Source organism: Catharus ustulatus, chromosome 4 (assembly GCF_009819885.2).
Source record: "Catharus ustulatus isolate bCatUst1 chromosome 4, bCatUst1.pri.v2, whole genome shotgun sequence".
In the NCBI taxonomy this organism is placed as follows: domain Eukaryota; kingdom Metazoa; phylum Chordata; class Aves; order Passeriformes; family Turdidae; genus Catharus; species Catharus ustulatus.
This window is the reverse complement of record NC_046224.1, coordinates 66,890,989-66,918,711: the sequence shown is the minus strand read 5'-3', so window position 1 is coordinate 66,918,711 and position 27,723 is coordinate 66,890,989. Positions and strand designations below refer to the sequence as shown.

General features: G+C 43.1%; 1 protein-coding gene across 4 annotated transcripts in view; it reads left to right on the top strand.

Annotated features, from left to right (window-relative positions):
• LOC116995752 (proline-rich protein 5-like) overlaps positions 1–26,748 on the top strand; it is an 89,081-nt gene extending 62,333 nt beyond the window's left edge. For all 4 annotated transcript variants that reach the window (XM_033058696.1, XM_033058694.1, XM_033058695.1 and 1 more), the window contains 2 exons: positions 22,738–22,876; positions 25,619–26,748. In XM_033058696.1, coding sequence (XP_032914587.1) covers positions 22,738–22,876; positions 25,619–26,169 — 690 coding nt within the window. In that variant the 3' untranslated portion in view covers positions 26,170–26,748. The remainder of the gene's footprint in view (positions 1–22,737; positions 22,877–25,618) is intronic.
• Positions 26,749–27,723: the final 975 nt, after the last annotated feature.

The window sequence follows — 27,723 nt, the reverse complement described above, 5'->3', positions numbered from 1 at the left end:
TGCTCTTTATCACAGTATGAATTAGTTCTGTATCTGAAATTGTTTGAAGAGCATCTAGATTAGATGATAATCTAATGAGGCCAGTTTTGAAAATTGAGGAAAGGAGTAAGATTCTCTCTCCTGGGTCAAGAAATGGGATTTCACTTCTCACTGAAATCAGTGGTATCTCAGTCTCCATTTTTTGGAGTGTTTAACCTGTGTCTCAGAAAAAGATACTTATCATATAGGAATGTCTACTTGGTCTTGTCTCTCTTCTCATAGCCCCCCCCACCTTCCAGAAGCTTCTTGAAGCTGCTGGCTGATTGTGACACAGTGACAGCAGTATGGGAGTCTCGTGGAAACTAGTGTCTGGAGAAAGGAGAGGAGCCTCAGGGAAAAGCTGGTGCGTGGAGCATGAAATGTGTAATGAGGCATCAAGGAATTCACAGTGATTGAACCATGACCCCAGCTGCGTTAGCAGATGCCAGAGACTCCACACCAGACAGTACCATTGCAAAAACCTTCTTCACAGCAATGTTCTTAGGCCTCAGCTCTTCCCAGGTGTGAGGTCAACTGCCCATTCTAAATCAGGCTTCAGCAGCAATGTTGCTAACAGGTCTGCAAGCTTTTTGTGATTACTTTAGGAAGTCTGTGTTACCTGTGGGCAGGATCTGGCTTTCAATGGATTCAGGGCTGGCAGCTGAGTACCATCCTGATTTTTCCTTTGCAAATCTGCTTTCCTCAGTAACTCAAAGTGTTAGCACTGTGAATGCCCCGTTTAGGGCAAAGGGTCAAATCCATTCTTGTTGCAAAGCTGGTCATGGAAATCAATAACCAAGTGAGAGGGAATTTGCCCCTGGGTGTTTATTTCTGCATACTTTGCCTATGGTTGGGTAGTGGGGATGGTGAAAGTCTTTTCTTGGCAATAGCTCTGCTAATCTTGTGGTTTAAGACCTAATGGGTATTGTGGGAAAAGGTCAGAAGAAAATCTGGGAATTAGCTATTTACATACTTAGCGGTGTTAGTCAATAGTTGGAATTCAGAGCAAAGAGTTTTTTCTGAACTCAAATGTCGTGTTAAACAAAAGCAAATTTTATACATTAGTGACATAATGGAATTTTCTCCATTTAGTTGAACTCCATTTGTTAATGGGGCTGGAAGAGAGCAATCCAACTGTCAAACGAGCACATGGTAGTCTTGCAGGCTTTGATTTCCTGGGCTGAGACATGATGTCTTGATGGGGATGTTGTCTAATCCTGATTTGTGTCCACTGTGAATACCTCTTCTGTAAGAAACTTGGTGACTGGAGCAGACTCCCAGAGGTAGAAGGTGATGCCAGTGATGTTGGCTCTGGACTAAGTGTTGAACTTAGTGCTGAGATTTCCTGTTTCTGTCCTTGACAGCCTCATGCAACTGTGTGATGTAGTTAAGGAATAGCTCATGTTCTGTAAGACAGCAGTTGTAATGTCAGAGGTTGAAATGCACCACTCTGTTAGACTGATTAAGTGGCAGAGCTTTGGGAACTAATGCAGGGTGCATCTGGTATTATATTTTAACTTCTCATGGTGTAGGGGAGAAATTCTGATACTTGTCAGGAGACAAGTTATTGAACAGAAAGGGTAATATTTTAAAGAGGAAATGGAGCTGCTCCATTGAAAGGAGCAGAGATCAGTCCACAGGTTAATTGTTAGACTTAGGTTCTTCAGTTCAATAGAGTTACTTCTCACCAGTGCTATAACCTGGTGTAATTACAAGCCAGCAATCTTGGAGGAAAGAGAGAGCTCTGGGAGGAATGATATTCCTGTTCTGTCAGTCAGTGGTAGTTTCATCACAGCTCGGAAGAAGGGCCTTGTATCACTCAAATTGCTGTTTGCCAGCATAGCCTGACTCAGTTACAAAGCACAAACTGAAATGTTAATCCTTCATGGCTGCTCACAGGCAGAACAAGCTGAAGTGCCTCCAGGATGCTCCTCTTTAAGTTGCAAGGAGTTCAAGAGCAGAGTTCTGGATGAAGGAAGTGAAAGAACTAAAACTGCTTTTCAGCACAGAATGATGCACAGGAGCTCAGTTTGGGTAAAATGAGGGTACTGGAGGGAGACAGGTAAACAAAAGAACTTTCTGAAACAAAGAGCAAAACTATCACTATCTGACTTGCTTCCCAAAGTATGTTGTCAAAGACTACCCTGGCTGCTGAAACTGGAACATCTTATTTCCAGGTGTCTCTCCTGAGGTCTGAGAAAGCTGAAAGAGAAGAATTAAAGAGTGTTCATCTGCATCTCTCAGTTAACATCAGGGTTATTTGAATTCACAGAATCTCTCAGGGTGACCTGACACGTTTGAAAAAAATGAGAAGAGCATAACACAGTATCTCTTGTGCTGAAGGATGAGGTCTCACAAAACAGAACACAGTATCTCATGCTGGAGGATGAGGCCTCACTTAACATAAGCTCTGAAGAAAAAAATAAAACCTGTGGTTTCCTCTTTGACTCTCTGTGCCTCCTTTGAACTCCCTCGCCTGTTGTCTCTGTTAAGGAAGACAAAATAAATGCATAAAGCTGCCCAGTATGATCTTTTTGTTATTTCTACAAAATTCCTACCATTTTAAAGGAGCGGAAAAGTACATTGCAAGATCTGAAAGTGAAATGCAGAGAGTTGTTTTTTCATCTCAGCAGCAACACAGCAAACAAAGGACAGCAGAGTGGTTAAAAACAAAATACCCTTTGCTATCAGAAAGCTGCAGGTATAGAGGTACTGTAACACTGTGATGCCAGTTGCAGTCAATTCTTTGTTGCCATAGGTTTTCACAAGTGCTGGTTGCTTTTGGGAGGTTTTCTTACTAAGTCTCTTAGACCTGAAGCATAGGTTGAACAAAGTGGTGTGGGTGTGAGGTTTCCACATGCTTTCAATTTCTCTTTACCTTTGTCTGAGTTCCTGGTTTAGAAGACATAAAAAGAAGAAACCAATAAATAAATATATTGTATACCTTATTTAAATACAAATCGCCGTGTCAAAAACCTGTGCTTTCTCTGGGTTATGCATAAATTTGGATGTTTTCTTCCTTCCTAGTAAAAGGGTGGTTTGCTTGTGTTGTTTGCACCAGCCCCATAAAGAGTCAGGCAAGAAGTCTTGCAGCCAGGACACAAAGGGCAGAGCACATGCAAAACTGAGAATCTGGCCCTCAAGATTCGCACTTCAGAATATTTTGTAGATTCATTTGTTTCTGTGCAATGTTCTCTCTTTTTCTACTTTATTTATTGTCTCTCAGCAAGTGCAGTTTGCAGTAGTTGAATTGACACAGGTTTGTTGTCCTGGAATGAATTTGTGTTGCTGGGATTTTTAACAAGGCATAGCATCTGATGAAGAGTACTTGTCATATTTGATTTTGAGTTTCTTCATATTTTTATGTCTCTAGGGGCAGAGGTTGGGGAGCAGTGGTGGTTACTCCTAACCATTCCTGACAGGCAGGGGCTTGTTCAGTAGTAACTCCAACATAGCCCATGCTTGTGCACCATAGACCTCAATAGTTCTGCACTCATGTGGACCCTCTTTATAACAGTGGAAGGACAATGGAAGTCAATTGCCACTTGAGCTCTTAGCATATTTGACAACACCACTTTTCGTAAACTTAAGAAGCAGAAAATCAGGAAAGCAACCTAAAATGATATAGTTTTCCTTCGTTATATGTGAACCTGTCTCATGAACACCATGTCATAGTAACTTAAATGTGCATCTTGTCCCTCATCTTTAGCAGAAGGATGGTCTTTCAGAACACGCCGTAACTTTGCCCATACCAATTAAACACAATTATTTTTGAAAGCAGTTTGTATTGTGCAGATTCCCTTTGGGAGTTACACTCATGGTGCATTTTAAGAGTACCTTACATTAGGGAAAGTGTCAGTTCTGTGAAGGATACCAGTTACTTAACCAAAGATATGTCTTCAGGTAGGGTTGGTTAAACTAAAATAATGTCTCCTGGAGTTTGCCTCTAGTAATTAAACCAGTCTATTAAAACCAGTACAAGTATGTTGCTAGGCAAATCCTTAATCCTTAGCAAAATAGAGTGAAATCAGTAAAACCATTCTTAACTTGAATTAGCATGTCATTGCAGACCCTGTAACTTTGTTGAGTAAGAGAGGGAGAAGATTTTAACTAATTACATTAATCTGTGCAGATGTCTTTTGTGGACCCATTTGGGCTAGTAGATTAAATCTGGCATAAAAGATAGTAATAGAAATAAATAATAGAATATAAATTTTGAGTTGAAAAACTCTGAGCAGGAAGTATTCCCACGGTGCAAGAATCCTTTGAGTCAGAGTGATTTAATACTGTAATTCATGAGTTGTCTACAGGAGGAATAGAAGAAAGTTAAAGTAAGCCAACTTTTAAGGAAAATTAATTAAATCTCATTAGAAGTCTGTATGGACACTCATTCTGAGAATTAAAGGAAGGGAGGCAATTAATGATGCTTCAATTCTCCATCAGAGGCCTAAGCAAAATTTATCTTAACAGATTTCTGTTCTTAATTTAGTTAGTATAATTTCATTTCCCTGAATGACCCCAGGCAGACAAAGGCACAAGGGAATAGTAGCTTTTGAATTGCCCAGGGCACTACAGGTGGGGTCCTCAGGAGGTGGCACAAACTTTTTGACTGTTATCACAGAGCTTTGAGCCACCCCACTCTGAGCACCCTGAGCAGTGTTTACCAGTACCTGGCACAAAAGGGTTTGTCTCTGTGACCGAGCTGTGTCTGTGCAGGTGGCGGGGGCTGCCAAGCCTGTGGTCAGGGTTGCTGCTGCAGCACCTCACCATTCTGCTCTGCTGGGACTCACCAGGCACAGTTCACAAGAAGAATGTCAAAAGAGATTTCTAACAGAAAAGCTGCATGGGGTCATTTCCTAGTGTTGCAAACATGGTCTTTCCCGTGGTTTTTGGAACCAGGTCACTCTCAGTTCCTAGCACTGAACTGGGGCAGGGTGTGCAGTAGCTTGGCTGGTCTCTGAACAGGTTTCACCATACCTCTACCTTCCTAATGCCCAAAGCTTTCTGTGCAGGCACAAGGTGAGTGGAGAAGCTTCCTGCCAGGAGATTGAGAGGCAGCCCATGTGCTCATTCTTCTGCTCCATGAGCCTTTCCTGTGGCAGAGAAAGGGTTGCACAGAGCTCCCTGCATTTTGAACACTGATACTTGCTCTCCCATCATCTTACTGGCTGCATTGTCACCTTTTACCTTCCCATATGTTGCTTTCTGTCTCTTTTCCTGCCTAACTGAATTTTATTTTCCCATGGGAGTGATTCCTGGGGTTTTGATGCTTGCCTGTTTCTCTCTGTATGCTATAGAAGTTCATTATTATGGGAAGACTTGTTTCCACTTAAGCTAACAGGGTGATAAAACAAATTACAGTAATTTCACGACTATAAGGCGCACCGGATTATAAGGTGCACTCCCGAGTGTCGGCAAATTTCCGAATTTTGTCCATATATAAGGCGCACCGGACTATAAGGCGCACTTTTTTTTTTGCAGCGAGGATCCGCACACAACAAAGTAACGAATTAGTAACGGAATCGCAGGATCGCGGGGTTTACTGGCAGGTGCTCAATTTGCAAATACTTTTCACGGACTGGCGTAGCCTTTAAATGCAGCTCCAGGCACCCTCCCCATGGCACAGGCCCTGGCACTCCCGCCCGCCCCCGGTGCCGGCTGGCGCGGCTGGCGCAGCTTGGCTCGCGGTGCTGGTGTGGCTCGGCACTCCTGGGGGGCCGCCCCTCGCGGCTCCCGGCTCGCACTTCTGGGTTGACAAATTTCCAAACTTTGTCCATATGTAAGGTGCACTGGATTATAAGGCACACTTCCGGGTTTTGATCAAAATTTTCGTCAAAAGGGTGCGCGTTATAGTTGTGAAATTACTGTATATAAAATGTCTTAGCTTTGGCCTTCTCTGCAGAAGGTGCACTGAGAAGGGAAAGAATTGTGAAAGGTATGGAACTGCCTCATCCCCAAGCTTTTCCTCTCCTGGTGTGTGGTTACCAGTGCCAGAATCAGCAACCCATGCAAACAGAATGGTGACATAGGGACTTCTGCAAAGAGCAACTGCTTTGTGGTGTATTTCTTCCAAAAATAAAAAGGCTAATTTGTTGTGATTTACTAAAGATAGGGGAATGATGGAATGAGTCTCTTGGAGGCATCTTGTCTCCCATGGTGAGTAGACACTGTTAATTGCCTTCTATCAGTAATTTCACAGTCTTATCCTTAGTTTTGTTGCAACTGCAGAAGAAACAGGGTGAGATGTGACATGTACTGTGAAATTCATTAACTTACCACTACCTAGGTATTGCAAGCAATTAAAAGGTAAACAGATAATCATGTAAGAGACCAGGACTCAGATTGCATTATTAGATTTAAACCATTCTCTGTTGTGAATATTGTTCTGATACCAGTGAGCTACATGGCAGTGGCAGCGAAACTTCTGTAGCACAAGGTTACAGTGATGTGACAGATCATGCCAGCTACATGCACAGCCCTTCCCAGTGCCCCCAGTTATGGCTTTGGCATGAGCAAAGTGGCTGGCCATGGCTATGGTTTGGCTGAGGATGACCATCCATCAGGCAGAGGGTAGCAGCTGTGGTGGGACAAGGCAGGTACGCAGAGAGGGAACATGCTCACGAGAGTGGATCCAGAGGCCTCTGGTTTGAAGTCATTAGGAAGAGCCTTGTGATTTTGTGCTTTCTGATCTAAATGCCAAACAAAAAACCAATACTTTCTCTGACAAGAAATCTAGCTGAAATCTGTCTGAAAAGTGCTTTGCAAAATACAGTTGTACTTGGAGTGACTGTTGCATAAAACCAATTAAATTTCTTCTACGCTAAGAGCTGTCATCTGCTTCTGTTACTGGACACCAGCTGTCTCCAAGCCTCCTGTTTTGCTAGACAAGAATCTTCATGCACTGGGCACTGTGTAAACACAATGAAAACATGGTCTCTACACTACAGATTGTGCAACCTGATACATGAGAGAGTAGATGTATATGGATGGACAAAAAGGGAATGGAAGTGCAGGGGTAGCAGAGACTTCTCCCTGCTCCTAGGCTAGCTCAGTTCCAGGAGGAAACCTCAGGTCCCTGCATAGACAGAATAAAAAATAACAAAAGAAGCTCTCTCGTCCTGAAGAAATTCCAAGGTTTATTTCTGGAGGGCTTCCAGGAGAGAAAGAGAGTGAGTACAGGGGACACAGGGATTTTCAAGGCTCAGAATGGGAGTGGAGGGAATTGGACACCAGCCAACCAGGTCATGTCAGAGGGGAGAGGGGAAGGAAAGGGGTCAGACCACAGAATACCACAGGGGTCAAGGGTTAAACCATTTTCAATACATCTAGGACAGTGAATTACATCATGGAAGGAAATAAGGAGACAAATATCTTAAAAAGTGATTTTATGACTATTATCACTGGCCTCAGTGGTCAGAAGTCTCCTAGAGGCCTCCTTGTCCTCTTCTTATAGGTTGACTCTTGGGCTCCAGGAAAAAATACATCTTTCATTCCTCCTGTATCACTCATGAGCCTTGTTTCTTTGAAGAGAACGAAACCTTGGAACAAGCAGTGGGATATTTCTATTGTTTGTTCTCTGAACATGTGAGAACAGATGTCTAGGCAGTATGAAGTTAATCCAGCTCTGCTAAAGCCCTTGTGTAGTAGAGGTGGAATTGGGCAGTAGTTGCCTAAAAAGCTCTAGAATATGGTTGTACATATAGCCATATTGATAATGTTTAAAACAGAAGCAAGGAGAAGACTTGCTCCTTGGAGGCGGCTATGTGATATTATGTGGGTTAAATTAAAGCACTAGCAAGAACTGAGGGAAGAAAACAAATTTTGTTTCAGTAGTATTCATATTGCCAAGAGGTAGGTCAGGGCATCTTTTGGTTTCCATTGTACATAGCTCTCTATGGTTATTGTAAGAATTCTGAATATTAGTGAATTTTGCCAGAGTGTGGAGTTGCATGTCCTTGGCAGGTGTTGGACAAGGGAAACTCAGCCCTTTGGAGCCCGTCCTGATGGCTCTTCCTAATCCACAGACTGTTTGTGTTTGGGGAGTGCACTGGCTGTGAACTCAGATTTTGTATGCTGGTATTTGCTTTTTCCACACATTGGGTTGCTGAGAAAGGGTATTGGCTCTAGACCCAATCAGTTACTTTCCAGGTATTTTGAATTGGCAAAGACTTTTAAACTGAACTTGAACTGTTATGTAGGAATGTGTTGCTTTCTTGTGACAAGCCCGGAGGGCTGCCTCAGGTCCAGGCTCCTGGACTCCTGAACTTCTGTGTTCTGGGATTGATGGAAGCTCAGCCTCCTCAAAAGGAACTGCAAAGTGTCAGGACAGACAGGTGATCTGCTGCTTTCTGGCTTACAGGGATGAGTACTGGTGATGAAAATTGTGTTGCCACCAGAAATAGAATTTTTTTTTTTTAAATCCAGAAGGTGCAGCTGACCTGTCTGCTCAGTCTATTCAAGTGTATTTCAGAAAAGAAGAAAATTCTTGGAGTAGATTCAGTCACCTTCAAAGGGTGAAGCACTTTGGAGGATGCTCATTAATGATTTAAAAGGGGAGTGTGACTGAAAGGCAATGTCAGAAATCCTCACAAGTGGGTAACAACAGTCAAGTTAATGTTTGTGGCTCTTCAAAACCTTTACTTGGATGTCTCTTCAAAACAGTCTGGATGCACTGAGGGAGGGCTGTGCCATCCTTTTTTCTCTTTGAGTAGCTGCCTGAAAATAAATGTAAGATGGATTTTCTTAAAATAAATGAGAAACACCCAAGACTGAGTAAAAGTCTTGAATGCTCAGACTTAAAAGTCATCAATTCCCCAGCAATGTCAGATGAACCTAAAGTGTATAGATCAGCAAAAACTTCAGGAGGGAACCTAAAAAAGTGAGATTTATTCTCTGCAGCATTAAACATCACATCTTATTATTTGGCAACTCAGGTGATCTCTGCATAGGGCTGCATGTGCATTTCCATGCATGTGCGTATTTGCCCGTGAGTGTAATGTGACAGTCCTAAAGCATTTGTTAATGCAGATAAACTAAGTCCAGCTCAAATGTATTCCATAAACAGCTTTTCAGATACACTCATCTTTGTATTGATTCATTTGTTCAGTTGTTGAAAAGTCACAGGAGCTTATTTGTCTGCTCTGGCCTGTGCCCAGGGGTGTCACTTAGGTGAGAATCAGACAATCTCCAGCCCTAAAGCTATAAAAGGAAGAAATGCATACCATTATTTTTGTTTGGTCTTACTTAATGAACTGGCTACTCAGCTCCTGCAGAATCTTAAGCACAGTATTTAAAGCCTCAAATTAACTTCCTCACTTTCAATAATTTAGTATCTTTTACTGGTCCTTATCATCTGCTTTTTCTTTTACAGTCCCATATAAAATTTTTAATGACAGTTTAAAGAAACATAAGACATTGGATATCTGTAGGTCAAGCAAAGACTAGCCTGCTTTTAGTGTTTGATTCCTTCTGGAAAGAAAAATCCTATTGCTGCCTATTCTTGTGCAGCCAAGCCATTTGAAAAACTCACCAGCTAAACTCAAACCATGGCTGGGTGTTTTGTCTTCCTTATCTTTTGTCTGTGCCTCAGTGCCACCAGTAATGCGAAGGAAGAGACAGAGCAGCTTCTCACACTGACATTGACAAAATTTGGCACTTGCTGGAGATTAAAGTAAATATGACAAGATCTTTCTTGCTGAGGCAGTAACAGGGATCTGAAGTGCTGACTTCTGTCAATATGGCAATGGCAGACTCCTCTGCTTCTCCCTTCTGTGATGCTGTTGCCATGAGAAAAGCAAGAGGTGGAGGCTTTTACAAATATGCCAATGCTTTAGGATAAAATGGAGAGGAAAAATAATGTGAGACCACACTATCAAGGGTTCATAACAATACAACCATGAATTATGCAGTTGCATCTGTCCAGCATGTGCAGAAAGGATACCAATGCCTAGGAATGAAAATAGGGCACAGCTTCCTGTGGCTGTAAACTGGTATAAAATTGTTAACCTACCAGGGGTTATTCTGACTTAGAGCATATAAGAATGTGTTATATACAAGTCCTGCTTTTCCCACTTCCTTCTGCCATGAGGTAATATCTGTTAGCAGACACACATAATATAGTCTGAGAGGTTTAATGGAAGTTAATCCATTGTGAATTCTCAGCCCCCTCCACTGGGGGGAACCCTCCACTGAGAGCTCAAAGAGCCCTCTCAGAGGGCAAACTACATTATTCCAGCTTGTTCCAGTCTGCAAAGGTGTGACTTCTGTTTCTTCCTAGCCCAGGAACATTTTCGTGTTTTGCCTTTGGGCTGTGGCAGAGGGAGCCCTGTGGGGAAGGCAGCACACAGACCTCCAGCAGATCAGGTCAGCTTAGTCAACACAGGCTTCAAGAAAGCAAAATTTAGTCCTTGCTTGAAGCAGTTTTGATTCTGTTTTGAATCTATTTTCTAAAGGATAACAAATGTCAGAGTTGTTTGCTGGGGATGAAAGTAGCATAAGTCAGGGAAACCCAGGAGGAAGTACCCGAAGTTTTCTAGCCTAGCAAACATGGACAAGTGGGCTAGAAACAGGAGCAGGTACAGTAAACTCTCAGTCCTTGTCCCTTGCTCCCAGTTACTTGGATGCAAGGAATTTCATTACTGAGATGTCTCTCCAAAATGGATCAGTTGATCTTGTAATCCCTCACAGTGAGTTTACTCAGCATTTTTATGGGACTTGAAGCTCTCAGATGTAGAGTCCTCCAGAAATGCTGAGCCCTGTTGGAACTGGTAGAATGTGTGCCATCAGTGTGTCCTGGCTGCAGAGAAGGCCAGTGGTATCCTGGGCTGCATCAGACAAAGAATTGTCAGCAGGTCAGGGAGATATCTTGCCCCTCTGCTCTGCACTTGTGAGGCCACAGCTGGAGTGCTGTGTGCAGTCTGGGCTCCTCAGGATGGGAGAGACATGGACCTCCTTGAGAGAGTCCAACAAAGCAGGTGGTAAAGGGACAGGAGGAAAGACTGTGAGGAAAGAGTGAGAGAGCTGGGGCTGTTCAACCTGGAGAAGAGATGTCTCAGGGGCATCTTATCAATTGTTACAAATACCTGAAGAGAGAATGTAAAGAAGATGAAACCAAACTCTTCTCAGTAGTTCTCAGTGTCAGTGAGCACAGACTGAGGCACAGAGAGGCTCTCTGAACATCAGGAAACATCGTTTTTGAGGGTGACTGAGCAGAAGGATTCAGCATTGCATTCACCCAACTCCTAAATAGGAAAGCTGCTACCACGCAAGAAAAACACTTTGCAAAAGTACCAGAGATGCATCCTCCCCTCTGTTCTGAGGACTCAGTAGCGAAGCTTTTTTTCTGGAAACTAGTTACTGTATCAGTTATTGACAATCTTCATCTTGACTGTTAAATGATTTCTAGCACAGATTGTTTAAGCTTAAGGGCTACTACAAAGTCACATGCAGCAAGTTTTTACATCCCTGTTTACTAGAAGCGCCAACATATCCTCCAAGAAAGCCTGCACTGAGCATGCCCTATTTCCTTTCTTTGTGTGCATGGCTGATTCTATGCATTTCATTACCCTTGGTGTCAAGTTAGCAAAAGCTGAGTAGAATCCATTATCACATCTAATACTTCCATGAGTTTACTCACCAGTTTGCATTGACTGCATGTGTAAATAGAGGCTGGATGTTGCTACACAAATGTTGTACAATACTGATATAAAAATTTGTATAATGCTGCAGGATTTGCTCTGCAGGACTGGCATCCTGGGAACAGGGTGGGCATTGGAGGTGATACAACCCAGTATGTCCTCCTACCTGTGAATTCCTGCAGTGGGTATAAGAACGAGATCTTTGAGCATTCCTTGGAGTGCTGTGCATGGCCACTGAAGATGGAGGGCGTGTGAACAGGAGACTTCCAAGACAATGCTGTGTGGTGCAGTAAGAGCAGCAGGTCCTGAACAGCTGTGCACTAGAGGAAGGCTTCAGCTGTTGGGCAACACTTGCTGCTCCAAGAACCACTGTGGTCTCCTCCAGAACATATGCTAGGTGGATTTAGACAATGAAATAGTGCTGTAGAGCAAACAAAAGTTGTATGTATCTGGCAACAACTCCTGAGGCCTCTTCTCAAGGAAGTAAACCCTAACGTGACTTTGCTGCCATTGTTTTGTCTGTGAGTGGTCTGTGATTTTGTCTGGAAGATGAGTGTGAATTGGATGTTTGGCTGTAAAGTATGTGCATATGTCTCTTCTAAGGAAGATGGAGGACTGCAGACCTCCATCCAGAATGTGACCCACAGTGTAACTGGGAGCATGTAGTGTGCCATTGATGATGCATGTGGCAAGGACTAGTGACTCATTTGTCTCCAGCTCCTCCCCATGGTGATTTCTTGCCTGCCCTGAAGCAGGGTTGGTCTGTGCTACTCAGGTTCCAGAAGGCTGTGAAAGTGGGATAACAAGTAGTCCTGACCTGTAAGGGGTCTGGATTCCAAAGCTTGACAAGCAAGGCTGCTGCTCTCTCTTTGACCATGCCAAGTGGCACATCTTGCTGTTTAAGTGGTCACCAGGGTGTGCAGTGCAGTCTGCAAATCCCTATCAATTCTCCACCAGCAGTGTTGGCTGAATAATGTGCTTTCATAACAGATATTACTCTCTCTGCCTTGTGACTTTTCAGTTTTCTCTAGGAGTGGTTGGGCAACGATTCTTACCCAGTATGTCACCATTGCCTGAGTGTTTCTTTCTGTCAAACTGAGTTTTCCTTTTCTGCTGCTTTTAAGCAGAAAATAGTTACACTTCTTAGCTGTTTGCCTGTGTGGTTAAGACAGGGCAGTACATGAGGCCAGGACCTCATTTTGCTTTCAGAACTGACCCTGTAAATGCTTCTGGCAGTGTTTCCTTTCACACAGCATCAGGTCAAGACTGTTTTAGCATTTTGTTGGCAGGCAAAAAGGTGTGAGTCCAGCCACCAAGGGTGCCCCTGGTGTCCCCATCTGGAGGATGGTCGAGCAGACTGAGGTCCAGAGTGTGTTATGTGGCCATGAGCTGAACCATACAGTCACTTCTTATCCGTGGGCAGAGGACTTTGCTCTTCTGGTCCATTAAGTGACTAAGAGTGATCATTGCTGAAATTACTTTGTTAAATAATACAGAAGTCTGCCTTTTTCTCCTTTCTTTCCTGAGTTCAGAAGTTGGTAACCTAAGCACCAAGACATGCTGTGCATCCCTTAGTGCTCTGTCTGCTACTGGCAGGGCCTGGGGCTTGGGTCCAGAAGGTCTGGTTTGTTTGTTTGTTCCCCTGGGTCTGGAGGAACACAGATTTTATTTATGTTGTATTTTATTCTTTTTTATTTTTCATTTAAAAGCTATCCAGCAGTTTGTCAGTTGAAGCAGAAGACAATCCTTTGCACCAATACTTACTCATGTACACATGCTGATCAGCTGAAGTGTTAAAGTACAAGGTGAGTGCTCCAGCCTTTAATCAATGACCAGTCATTGATTTAGCACATCCACAAGTTTCAGGTGGGCATGTAGTTCTTCCATTGCTTCCAGTTTTTAGGGTGCCTTTAGACATTAGAAATACTTCTCAATGTACCTTTCAAATCTGCTAGGTAAATGGTCTTTTAATAGTCTGTGCTAAAGAGGGAAGTGAAAAGCAATTGCCATTTATCTCTAGGTGTTACAGGTGGTGGGTAATATTAGTCAGAACTGGAAAACACAGAACCTGTGATCTTTTATAGGTAGTCAGTGAAACACTGAGCTACTGCTGGTCAATCACAAGCAGTTTGGGCATTTAATAGTTCTTTATGATGATTTTCATACACAGTTGAGTGAGGAGTTACTTGAGGCAATGTATGTGCAGCTGTCCAGGCAGAGCTGAAGCAGCCTCTGGTAAAGGTGAATGCAGAGAGGCTTATGTAGCAGAGGAGCTCAGCAGCTGACAGGGGTCTTGCCCATGGACTGAAAGAGGAGCTCGGGATGGATGTGGGGTAATATGGAACAGCAGACGCCAAAGGGATGAAGCAAAGGGTAAAAATGGAAGGAATCAGGCATGAAAGAGTGATGGCCAGATGGGGATCCAGCTAAGGCCCTGAAGTGGAATTACGTAAATCAAACATCCATGAAAAGCAGCTGGGTAGCAAGAACAGCCACCAACCAGGCTTGTTTCTGGTCTCTTGCCATACTTGAGAGATCCCTTTGAGGTGTGCCTGATGGCCAGAGTATGTGATAGCTTTAGGTGTAGCTCTTCTGTCTCCAGCTCTTGTGAGTTCTGTGCTTAGTTCTCTGGTCAGGTGCATTGCAGGATTTTTAGGTGAAATCATTTTTCCATCCGTGTAACCCATTTATTGTCAAGATTTCAAGGCAGTTGGATGGGATGGTGAATATATCATTCTTCTGCTACCAGAAATACTTAAAAAGAAAAAGAAAATTTCATCTTTGCTCTTCATAGTGCTGTGCTAGCAAGTACTTGTGAACAGGCTGTAATTCCCAGGACAATGAGGCTGAAGCTGCTCTGTGATCCAGGAGCAAGCTCCCATGTAGTGGGTTGGATGCCAGACACCCACCAAAGCCTCTCTTATCACTCGCCTCCACAGCTGGACAGGGGAAAGAAAATATATTAAAGAGTTGAGATAAGGATCAGGAGAAATCACTCATCAAATACTGTCACAGGCAAAAGAGTCTAATTAGAGATATTAATTGAATTTATGGCTAACAAAATGAGAGCAGGATAATGAGAAATAACATAAAACCTCAAAAACACCTTCCTCCCATCCCTCTCCTTCCCAGCTCTACCTCCTACCCCAGTGGCACAAGGAGACAGGGAATGGGGGCTATGGTCAGTGCATCACCCACTGTTTCTCCTGCTAGTCAGGGAAAGGAGTTGTTACCCTGCTGCCCCCAGGGTCCCTCCCATGGGAGACAGTTCTCCATGAACTTCTGCAACCTGAGTCCATCTCACAGGCAACAGATCCCTGCAAACTGCTGAGTCCCTCCTGTGGTGAAAGTCCCCATCAAACTGCTGCAGCATGGGTCACCCTACCATGGGTACAGTCGTTCAGGGACAGGCTGCTCCACCACGGGCTCCTCCTTCCACAGCCTCCCACAGGGTCACAGCCTCTCTCAGGCATCCCCCTGCTCTGGCATGGCTCTCCTCCACAGGCTGCAGGTGGATCTCTGCATCCTCCATGGATCTCCATGGGCTGCAGGGGCACAGCTGCCTCACCATGGTCTGTGCCATGGGCTGCAGAGGAATCCCAGCTCCAGTGTCTGGAACATCTCCTACTCCTCCTTCTTCAGTGACCTTGCTGTCTGGAGAGTTGTTTCTCTCACACATTTTCACCCCGCTCTTCCCTGGCTGCAATGACAAAATTTATTTTTTCTTTTTTTCTGAAATATGTTGTCACAGAGGTGTTACCACCGTTTCTATTGTCTCAGCCTTGTCCTGAAGCACATCTGGGATTGACTCTGCCAGACATGGAGGGAGCTTCCAGCAGCTTCTTGCAGAAGCCACCCCTGTACCCCCCACCCTGGTACCAAAGCTTTGCCATGCAAACCCAATAAAGTTGTATTTCTTTATTGGACTGTCTGCACAGGCTATTAATGGTGGAGATTTGCTACCTCTTTGCTCCATAATACAGGTAAAAAGGAGATCTGCAGCTTCACCTTCAATTTTTAGGGTAAGAAGAGAGGGGAATAAGCAGCAAAGGATGCACAAACCCAACTTCCATTCTGCCATGTGCCAGGTTTCCATGAGACGAGAACGTAACACACCCTACCTCTGCTCACAAAAGTGTGGGAGGCCTGAAATTCTGTATCCTAATTTAGTCAGGCTGTCTAATATGTGCCAAACTAACAGCGGTTTAAATTGTTTTTCATGGCTGTCATTATCTATGGGGATTGCTTCATGTCTGAGTTTCTTACCAGAGCCTGAGGAAAGGAAGTAGCCAAGATCAGGTGAGAAATGGTGTTAGGCAGGTGATTAATTTCTGGTTCCTTTGCGATTCATAGTCAGAGCACCTCCCCAATGGGCTGGACTTAGGCAGCCTGGTTTACAGTCACTTGGAAGTGCTGATGCTATCTGGTGAAACGTTAGGTGTCTTTTTTAAAACAAAAAAACCAAAGTATTTCTGTTATAATGGTGATTAAAGATCCTGGGTGCAGCAATGGCCACCTAGTTGCAGAGGGACAGAGGCTGCAGACAGGTTTGTATCCTCCACCAAACTGGAGTGATGGCAGGATTACTTGCCTGCATGTTCACTGCTTCGAGAAAAGAATAAGGTGGGAAAAATTAATGTAATAGGAAACAGAAGTAATGACTTGTGATTGTGCTTATTTCGTTGCTGTGGTAAAACAAAACAAGGACATTTGATGATTTTTAAAAATTGATTTATTTAAAGAAAAATTGTGGCAAATGTTATCAAAATAGAGTTTATGTTTTTGGCAGCTTTACAAGTCAGGTAGCCTGTGCCTAGATACATTGTTAATAATGGCTTAGCAGTATTTTTTGTTAAAATTTATGTTTATTGAAAAAATCTTCAAAGCATTCCATATATGGTGAAGGGCATATAAAAGGTTAAAGTAATGAACACTGAACATGTTTTAAGGTTATCTTTAAGAACAACTCTTTACATCCTTGAATGCCTACCTGAGATGGCTCCACTTTAGGACTTCAAAGCTTAGAAAAATCCTATATACAGAAGAAATTCTTCTTGTGGCAGTGGTGAGACACAGGTTGCCCAGAGAAGCTGTGGCTGCCCCATCCCTGGAATTGTCCAAGGCCAGGTTGGACGGGATTTGTAACAGCCTAGTCTAGTGGAAGGTGTCCCTACAGGGTATGGGATGAGATAAGCTTTAAGGTTCCTTCCAACCCAAACCATTCTCTGATTCTATGATTGTACGTATTCAAAAAGGAGGCCGTAGCCTTATGTGCTTAGGTACAATTTCTTCATCTATTCTTCTGAACATACCTGTTTACTCATGTATTCCTTCCATCGTGCTTTCACAAGAAGCCCTTGTGCCCTTCAAAAAATCAGTATCATGGTTAGTTAACAGAATTAACTGAGATGGAAACCTGAGCAGTTTGGTGCATCCGTACTTGCTGGAATGATTGTGGATTTGACTTACAGGGTTTTGTTCCTAAATATAAGGAAAGTGTTATTCCAATGCCACACTCAAGTGTAGCAATGGGGTCCATGCACCTGGCTGGTTTAGCAGATGGGACAGTGTCTTCATAAAGTAGATACATAAATAACCGGAAGTCTTTAAGGATGTGGCCCTTCTGGGAGTCCTTGCATGTTTACATATCAAAACCAGTCATGCATAGGGCCCTTTTAATGCATTTGAAATACTATAGAAAATTTTTGGTTTCAAAACCATTTAATTAAGGTTAATGAAGTTTGGGACTTGGGTACTATATTTAATGCAGTAATGCATGTCTCTGTTCTTGATAGATGTCTTCCATAGTTCTGTATTCTGGACTCAGATCCTTATTATCCCAATGCCTTCAGAGTAGGGCAGACTCTTGCCATAATATTACATTATAATCCTTTCCAAATGGAGACATAATGAGGTGACTCTGGTTGCATTTTGAAACAGTGTGACCAATGTGAGGATTTGATTCAGCAGTTCCACTCTTCCAAAAGTACTAAGGTGCTTGCAGATATTTGATATTGAGCCATTTTGGCCCTCAGTTGTGAAATAAATAGGTCAGGCAAGGCCTTTGAAGAATTTAATAGATACATCTCACACTCACAGAAATGCATGAAACTCTCCTAGTAAAATGAGATTGGTTTAATGAAAGGTCACAGTTATCTTTTTAAGTAAGTTTTTGTAGGTCTGCAGAGCAAATATTGCATTAAAGGTACGGGTGGAATCTCTGTTTTACTGATAATGCTCCAAATTGTGCTAGAGCTTCTTTAAGCTAAGCAGCCAGCCTTATGACTTTTGCTTTATTGCTTCATAGTGACATACTGAACTAGTAAGGCATTGAGCAGTAAGTACAACAAGAAGCAAAAACTCCCAAAACAACAGGAAAATACTATAATAATAATGATAATAATAATTATTATTATTATTACTATTACTATTTTATTGGTGACTTTTAAGTCCTATCATCATTTTTTCAGAGACTGTTGTGACACAAATCACCATCCAGGTTGGCTTAACTCTAAAGCTCATTTTGTTTGCCTTTATAATCACAAATCACAAATTTGGGGAAGGGTCTAAAAGGGACTTAATATAGATACTGATGTAGATAGGTGCACAGATGTCTATACATACAACATATCTATTTATCTATCTTTACATACAGTTATATGAAACATTTATAATAACTGTATTTTCCTCTATTCCTAAACTTCTACCAGAAGTCTTGCACAAACAGGTCGTTGCACATGTGGCACAGGGGATGGGTTAGAAACCACTGGTGGGGAGATGGGAGTTTAAATGCACCCTTGGGCCTGGCATCTAAATCAAAACAAGCTTCTTCCAGGCTCCTAAAGCTTGCTCTGAGTCTGCAGACACTTTTCTAGGCTACCTGAGGTGGGGCGATATATAAATAAGTGACAGTGTTATTAGATCATATGGAAAGTTTAGATTGGGAAAGCTGAAATTGTCCTTGGTGAACTTTGAGATGTACTTGTATTTGGTAAAATAGAGGCCCAGAGGGTGCTTGTCATTGAGTAGGACAGCAGAAAGGAATGCAGGAAAAACACTGTTTTTCAGAGTCAGGACAGAATCTGCACTTTGTTACGCTCCTGCTGTGACAGAAGCTCCACAGCAAGTAAAAAGTTTAAGGGGATTGAACCATCGGGTCCCTTCAGGAAAGCTTTGAACAATGGGTAATGCAGGAAGGATGTCCTAAGTGATAGAGCATGTTTGTGCCAAGGCAGAAGTCAGCACTGGCTCCAGGGAACAGTACATATTTTATGAGTTTTCAGTATGTTTTTAAAAGAATCCCTTGGAATGCAGAGCTAAGGATTAAAACTTACAGCAGGCTGTGTCAGTACTGAGTGGTTTATGATGTAATGGTAAATTCAAAGGTGGCAACTAAAAGACACTGAAATGAAAAAGAGGTGGAGATTAACACTGCTTTGAAAGAGCAGAAATGAAGGTTGAAGGCAAGACTGAAGAAGAAGCTGGCTGGAGGACAGCAGTGGGGGGATGAGGTGAGTCTATGCCCTCCACAGCTCCCTGGCCCCATGATGGAGAGTTATCCCAGTGACTGTAGCTTGGGCGTCGAGTCTCCATCCTCTCAGCTTACCACAGGAGCCCAGCCCAGCCCAGCAGAGCTGCTGGAAGTCTCCTTGTGTCCCTGCAAGAGCAGCAGTCCATGCAGAATATAGCTCTGGCTTTTGAGGAGTTCATAAGAACACAAGTCACCTAAAGAACTCTTCAGACCTGAAGGCTGGTAGGAAATCAGACACTGTTAAGGTGCCACTAGGCACAGACACTTCTGTTACTCACACGGTTCTGCTGGTGGTAGGAGTAGCTTTGTGGGCAGTGTGGCACTAGTGAGTTACTGAGGTTTGTGAGGAGCCAATTTAGTTCCATTTGTATCAACACTGATTGCCAGAGCCATGTGGGCGAGGGATTGCACACGTGCCATGGGCAGGAGACAACTAGAAGAAGATGGGAGTAGGCCTTGTCTCTGGGGAGACTTTTCCTGGCAACCATTTCACAGCTTACATGAGACAGTAGAGTCCCTGCCCCCCCAGAGAGTCTTCTTCAGTCTGATGGCAAAGGTCTCCACCATGGGCCGCAGTGGAAGGTTGGACCAGGCCAGTGGTCTCCTGCCAGCAGGCAGACTTGTGGAGGGGCCAGGGCTATCAAAGGAGCTGCATCACAAGCTCTGGGGACTTTTCCAGACTTCCTTTCTCTTGGCTGGGTGACTGAGGATTTTTGAGTTGGGGCTTTTTGAGTTTGGGGGCCTTTTGAGGCTTGCGTTTTCGCTTTGATTCCAGCCTGCAGGGGCTTCTTTGTCCTGGTCCTAGCCTGCGTTTTGTTCTTTTTGCCCTGGCTCCAGCCTGCCTTTTGGCTCTCCTGCCCCTGCTGACCCTTGCTCACTCTTCCATACTTGCCTTCCCTCCATCTGGGCGCTTGGCAGGACACAGCTGACCTCTGTGCCTCGTGTGTGGCCTTTGTCCTGCCCTGCCCACTCGCCCATCCCAGTTCCTGCCTGTCCTGCCTCCTCGTGTCCCTGACTGCCACCCTGCCCCTGCGTCCCTGCCTGAGCCATGTGTGTCCAAGCCCGTCTCCTCCGGTCCAGCCCAGTGCCACGATCCCCGCCGTGACCCTGCCCAGGTTCTGCAGCTCCTGCCTGAGTGCCCTGCCCTGCCCTGGTGTGCAGCCATCCGTGGCCGTGGAGCCGTGCTGTGGGGTCGAGCCTCTGCCAGAGCTGCCAGGCAGCGTGTGGCACATCCCCATCACGGGGACACCGACAGCATCCATCCTGCTGCTGGTAATGCCCGCTTTCCCTCTCTGTCTCGCTCTTTCTCTGCCCCCATTCCTTCTGCATTTTCCTTCCTCCTCCTCTGTCTTTTCTAGCGCTTTTCAGTGGGGCTGCTTTTTTTGTTGTTGTTGTTTTTGGTTACCAAAAACAGTTCTCGGATACAAGGTTGTCTCATATGAGAGCTACAGCTGTTCTGTAAGCTGCACAGATGGATTGGCCCTAACAGACCCCAACTCAACCAGCATAGCTCCTTAGAGAATAGAAATAACAAATCTCGGATGAGGCAATGATAGGTTGGATTCAAACTCAAACAGGGGACCCCAGCCAATCCCATTCAATCAAGGCTGCAGACATCTAATTTGTCAGTGAGGTGGGTGGTGCTAAGACCCCAACCCATCAGGTGTGTAAGCACAGGAAATTTGAAGCCAGTATAAAAGGGGCTCCCGTTAATAAATGTGGACTGTTGTCACATGAACTTTGGTGTATTCAGTTGTGTGCCTGTCTCCAACAACTGCAACAGTCTTGGTTGGCTTAATTTTGTTCTAGACCATCTCTTTTTAAAAGAACTTGCAGTTCCCCACAGTGGAACACTACTGGGTTCTTTCTCCACAGCTGATACTTAGCTAGTTGTCTTTCACAAGTATAAAAAATACTAAAATGGTAGAAAAGTAAATAAAGATCTACAGCAAAGCCTGTGCATGAGCTATGCTAAATATCACTGGCTTCTGCACTCATATATGTCATGTTTAAGACACCAGTTACAGAGGTATTTAGTGTGGAAGCCTGATGCAGGATGTCCTAAGCCCTGCCCTTTGCTCGATGTGATCATTATGAGATTGTGAATATGTAGTAAGGTAGCAGGCATGTTGCCTTTCTGAGGGCTTGAGTAAATCCCAGCAAAAAACCCTGGAACAGATCTCAATAGGCCAGTAATGATTTGGAAATAATATGTGCACCTTCATTAAGTCTTCTGAATTATTCCAATGTTATTTTTGCCTGGCAGTATAGCTGTGGGCTCATTCTGCTGTTCCTTTGATGTTTGTAAGCTTTCAGATCCACTGGATATGCCTTTGTGTTCAAGTATGTATTTGTGGATGTCCCAGATTTTATCAGGACATGGCACAACATTGAAGATTGTTATTTGATATTTAAAAACTGCTGAACTGGAATTCAAATCCTGGCCAAATTCCAATTCTGTACAAATTTGAATTCTCTGTTGGCCATTATTTGTCTTTCATTCATAAACTTTTATCAAGTGACAATGCAGCACTGAGGCAGCACAGCAACCAGGGGGTGGATCAGCCATTCAGAAACACATCTGAGAATCACCCTAGACTCTGGTTGGTGAGTTGTACTGAGCTGTGAACACATCCTGAATGTCAGGATCCTTTAATGTGCTGGAGGAAGTGTTGCAGTTTTACTCATCTGATCTTTATATTGCTCTTCAGAGACTTTTATCTCAATGAGTCGTTTTTTTTACAATAACTCAGGAACACATAATGAAATCTAGATTCTGGCAGAGTTCTTGCTGAGTATGGTATTTAGGATCTTAATTCTGCACCATGATGTGTTGAGCATGTGGAAAATGTGTATTTGCTCCATATTGCAAGAGGTATCCTATTTTTGAGTGTGCAGAGCTCTGCTCAGATATCGCAGGAGCACACACTCTGCTGCTGTAAACTGAAGGGAGAATACAACTCTGCAAGGTTTTTCTTTCACCTCTGCAGCCCAACAAGTGTGCTTGTGGGCGGAAGTGCAGAGTTAACAACTAAAGGCTAAACATTTTGCCTGTGGATGACTCTTACCATACTAATTATAATGACTTTTGCCTGGAAAATTATAGGTGCCAGGGAGGGATGAGGAAAGAGAACAAACTTCTTTACTGTAAATACTGGTTGTTTAAAATATCCCGGAAGAAATATTTCTGAGGGTCTCGGTTTCACCTTTTTCTTAATGCTGTCAGTCACTGTAAGATTTCAATACCAAAAAGTCCAGGGGTGTTTTTAATTGCTCTTCACAGGTCATGTCCTCTATCCCTCCCTGAGTGCTGTGCACTAAGCAGGATGTACTTTCCTGGATTTAAATATCCTGGAAGTAGCTCTGATCTGATTCACATCTCTTGGCTTTACAGAAGAGGAATCAGCTGTACCAGCAGACCAGGATCACATTGCAGGGCACCTTTGCTTTCACTTGGTGAAAATGCTTGTTCTTCTCTGGTTGCCCTGGTGAGCCAGGAGAGCTTGTGGTTGGAGGTGGCAGTGCTCATCTTGGGTGTTTCCTCTTTTTCAGGGGGTTCATGAGTCAAAAGGTGTGACTGAAGACTATTTGAAACTGGAATCCCTGATCCAGAAAGTTGTTTCTCCTTACTTGGGCACATATGGTTTGTATTCCAGTGACGGACCCTTCACGCACTCTGCCTGTATTTTGGGTAAGAACAACACAGACTCTGTTTGGCACAGCACAAAACCTTGTTCCCTTGTTCCATGCAGGTCCAGGGCCTGCACAAGAGGTGACTGCCCATGCTTACATGAGTATATCAGGCTTCTTTTCTAAGACCATGCTCTTTGCAAGGTGCAGAGTCACAATGAAACTTGCAATGGCAAAAGATAAAAACAGATCATCATAAGAGTGCTCAGTAATAAAATCAGTAAAATTAATCTGGAATGTGTTTAGCATTTCCATTCTACCTTTTAACAAGAGAGCTTTAACACAGGATGCTTTATGGATAGTGAGAGGAAGAAGCAAGAAGCCACTTCTAAAATATTCAGTAGTTCACTTTCATTAGTGTTCATTAGTACACAAAGATTGTACAAGGCTGTTAACATTAGTGAAGAGAGTAGGAATTTGTCTTAGAGAAGACTAACACATAACCCCCTTCAAGTATGTAAAAACTTTCTGCAGAATAGGAGATTGCTGTTCTCCATCCCAATGGAGATAAGAAATACAAAGTGGGTCTCACACAGCAGGGAGAACTCATTTTACAGGGAGGAAAAATCTGTCATTTCACATGCATTTCCTCTGGAGGTTATTGTATCTTCACTGCTGAGACATTTTTTACCCATCATGTTCATAAGGAGCAAAGAGGAAATGTGGGCTGACCTGGTGGCAGGTTGAGTTCCCTTCAGCTTAATTTCTGATTCTTGGAGCTGTGAAGTCTTTGGTGAATTCTGTGATGGCAAGATTTAGCCAGGATAAAGGTGGAATAGCCTACATAGCAATGCAATCTGTTGAAAATACAAGGGGGATGGATGCTACCAGCATAAATGAAAAAGGAAATGTGGTAGTACCTGAGTATTTTTTTGTAAATACTGGGATGGCCTGATTGAATAGAGCAGACAGAAGGGAAAGTAAGTTCAATTGCGCATTTTCTCTATAGTCAATTCAATCTGTTTGCTTATCAGAAATGGTCAATAAAGTAGTTGATTCTCGCTTGAAGCTGAATGGCAAAATGGTTGTGTTGCAGCAGGTGTTTTAAGAAAAAAATTAGTTTTATGTGAATAGATAGAGGCTAGTTATTTATGGAAAATGGTTCAGGATTGCTACTTTGTATTCATTGCTTGCCATTAAAAGACCAGAAGCATTTAAATGGAGCCCCAAATTGATATTTTCTATTTGTCAGTCACTTGACATACAAATTATTGTATGTCAAGATAGAAAAAATGCACCCAAAGAGAATAAAACACCAGTGAAATGAATTGTTAGTAAATAAATGTCTTAATTACATGACTGCAGATGACAGGAAGGTTTTGGTGGGCTGAGCACTTCCTCTTGCTGCGGTCTGGGTTGTAGATACAGCAGTACTCCTGAAATGTGTCTCACTGTAATCAATGAACCTGGATCCAAGTGAGCTCACTCTATAAGTGGCTGTTTCTTTTAAACTAATGCATCTAATTCTCTTCAACTATTTTGCTAGCATGCTGAATGTTGTGACCAGAGTTCATAGCCCCAGGAACCTTTTCTGTTTGCCAGCTCAAACTCCTAACAAAGAAAAAGTCCAAAAATTAACTTGGATCAGATGATTTCACTGCTGAGGCAGACACAACTGCAAAATACAATCTTAAATATAGAAATTGGCTTTTTTAGTAGTACAGCATATGATTAGAATTTGTGTCCAGGTAAGCACATAATTACACAATAGCATAATTTTAAGAGATTGGAATACGTAAAGGAAATTGCAGAGTTTGCAGAGGACATATGCCAGCACCCTGATTTAAAGCAGAGAGTTTATTTGCAGTGGCTGTGGTTGACTTCCAGAGGATAATTTGATCCCCTGATCCCGTTGTGCTTCTTTCATGGGATGGCAAAGTGAGGGTAGTAAAAAGAAAGCTTCAAAAGTGAGACCTATTATTCACACCACTTTCTTTTTTCTTATAGCGTGAGTGAATCTGAACACCTGCACAGAGTTTGAGTGGTGGTGTTTTTGTTCATTATGGTCATTTTATCCACACTGCCAGTGCACTCCAGTGCTAAACTACTGCCAGAGAGGGAGCTCCATGCTCACTTGGTGCCATCTGCTGCTTATTTTTTGTGAAAATCCTGCTTGGTTAACAACATTCGGGCAGTCACTGCTGGATTGAGTGCAGATTTGCTCCTCCAAAAAGAGGTTTCTGTGGGCACTGCCCTCTAGCCAACATTTTCAAACACTCTGGTGCTCTCCCTTGTGTGGTCTCTGAACAATACTTTGAAAGTTTTCTAAAATTAGTACAAAAACTGCCTGTCTTAATCCTCATGCTCCAAATTTGAAGAGACTTTATTTTCCCAGAATGGGTGGAAAAGTTAAATTTCAGCTACTAGAAATGAGTAATTACTTTTATAGCTTGAAAAAGAACAGAATTGCACTTTCTGTTCTTGTCTAAAGGCAGTATTTAGAACTGTATGTCACCTCTCTCACTGTATTTAATGTTTTACTTCAGCTGCTGAAATTGTGTGAATATAAGGGTATCTCAGTTATTATTTGTAAAGATAGATTTGGGGTCTTCAGGATGCTAAAGAAATATAGCAAATCTGAAGCCTATGAATCTACAAAACCAGCAAAATGTCTTCTTCTCGAAAAGTTTCATTCAAGAAAAGCTTATGAATATTCAGGACTTCACATTTCTTTTGAACACTCATAATTATTAGTACCATAACAGGAGGCTTTGCAGATATTACTCTGGATCTTTGTTTGCAGAGAAGCGGTTCTTCAGACGTTCCAAGTCGGGTGACATCCTTGCCAAGAATCCTGTGGTGAGATCAAAGAGCTACAACAATCCACTACTGACACCAGTGGCCGAGTATGAAACTGAGAGCATAGCTGCCAACGGAACCGGCATCCGAAGGCACTCTGTCTCAGAAATGACCTCCTGCCTGGAGCTCCAGGGGTACTCCAACCTCACCACCATCATGGACAGCGGTTCCAAAAGCTCCATGACAACAATGAAAAGCTCACTGCCAGGGGACCAGGAGAGGCCCAGCACTGGGTCAGTGCAGTGCTCCAGCAAGCTCAGCACAGCTGAGCAACAGAAAGGACTCTTCCACTCAGTTGGCAACCCACACAGGTCTTTTGAGCTAGACAGAGACACTTCCTTACTTCCAGTTCCCTCTTCCAGTCCTGAGAACATAGTGGATCAGATTTTGGAGTCGATCGACTCTGATTCTGAAGGCATTTTCATTGATTTTGGCCGAGGCTGTTCCAATTCATCAGCATACGATGTGGATGTGAACAGACAGAGCATTGTGTGAAGGATATTAGGAGACAAACTGTGGGGTTTAGTATTATATATGAAAATTACTAAGGAAGTGAATTGGACTATGAGCAAGCTGTCTGTGCCTGGGCAGAACCTTGGCCAGGCTATCATAGCTGTACTGAACAAATACAAGTTTATATCAGGTGGGAATCTGCTGAGGGGAAAGCAACTCCAACCACTTTTCCCTATCCCTGCAGATGGAGTTCCTATTTCTTTATAAACTTTGGGGTTCACAAATTCACAAGTGTCTGGTAAGACGCTATTAGTCCAGCTCACAGTGTTTGTTCAGGAAAACAGCTCAGCAAACAGCTGTACTCACTTCTAATTTTCTAAAGAGATTTCCTGCAGGTGATGGGTTGTTCTCTGAGCTGTAACACCTCAGCCAGAGTAGAAACATATCCTTTTAAAAACAAACAACCAAATACAAAAGACTGTGGTCTTTCATGCCACAGAATACGATAAAGAAGTTTCTTTTAATCTTTTTCTTGTACATCCTGTATGCACTCCTTTGCCTAATGGTGAGTTAGAGTTCTTGAAGAAAGGCAAATAAACAGAAATATGCTTCCTGATGTCACACAATGCCTGGTGTCTCATTTTCTGTTTTACTGTTTTCTCAGCTCAGACACAGTTTCCTTGTGTCTGGGCTTCCAAGGCTGTATTAATTTGCTCTGAATGTGGCACTTCTGAGAAATCTGTCAATTCCTGAAGCATCTGTTGTATGACAGGTAGAATTTACTTGTAATCCCAGTACAAGCAGGTCAGGAATATGGGAGTCTTAGAGACAAACTACAGAGTCATTACAAAGGAGAAATATGTGTCAAAGAGAAAGTGCAGGTTCTTGCCAAAATATATTTATGAACTGATGGACTTTGAACTTTTCAAATCCTGCTACAGGGCAGTGTGACTTGAGCTTAGCCTTGAAATGGCGTTCTGAGTATACCAGTTAACTCCTCTTCACCCTTCCACTGTTACGATAAACTGTGGTATGTCCTAATCCAAGAATCCAAAGCTGTTCTTTCCCTGGCTGGCACAGGTTCCAAAGTCCTATGAAGGTTAATACAGAGCAACAAAGCTCCTGTCATCTGGCACTGCAGAGTGAGCACTATGCAAGCAAAAGGAACTGGGAGACTAAAAGAGTTTAACCTAATGAACAGCTCCTGAGCTCTGTGGAGAAGTAATACAGCTCCTGGAGCGCTGCTGGAAGTAGCAGAATAATTGGCTGCAAATAATGCTGTCCAAATAGAGGGCTTTTCTGTCACAGGAATGGAGAAAATCACTTTCATTATTCAGTTAGCTCCTGGCACACTGGTTTTGATGGTGCTTTTGACTAAATCTGACTAAACTCTAAACTCTGAGGTGTGGTAACAGAAGAGCCGTGTGCCAGCTTCTCCTAAGGCCATTATACAGAAACGTGAATGTGTGAAAGTAACTGATACCTCTACGGTTCTGCTTAGAAATGTATGGATTGCTCCTTTACTAGGATAATGTGCTGTAAGAACATCTTGAAAATGAAAGTGTCAGAAATTCTTTAGTGTTATTTTTGAGCTGT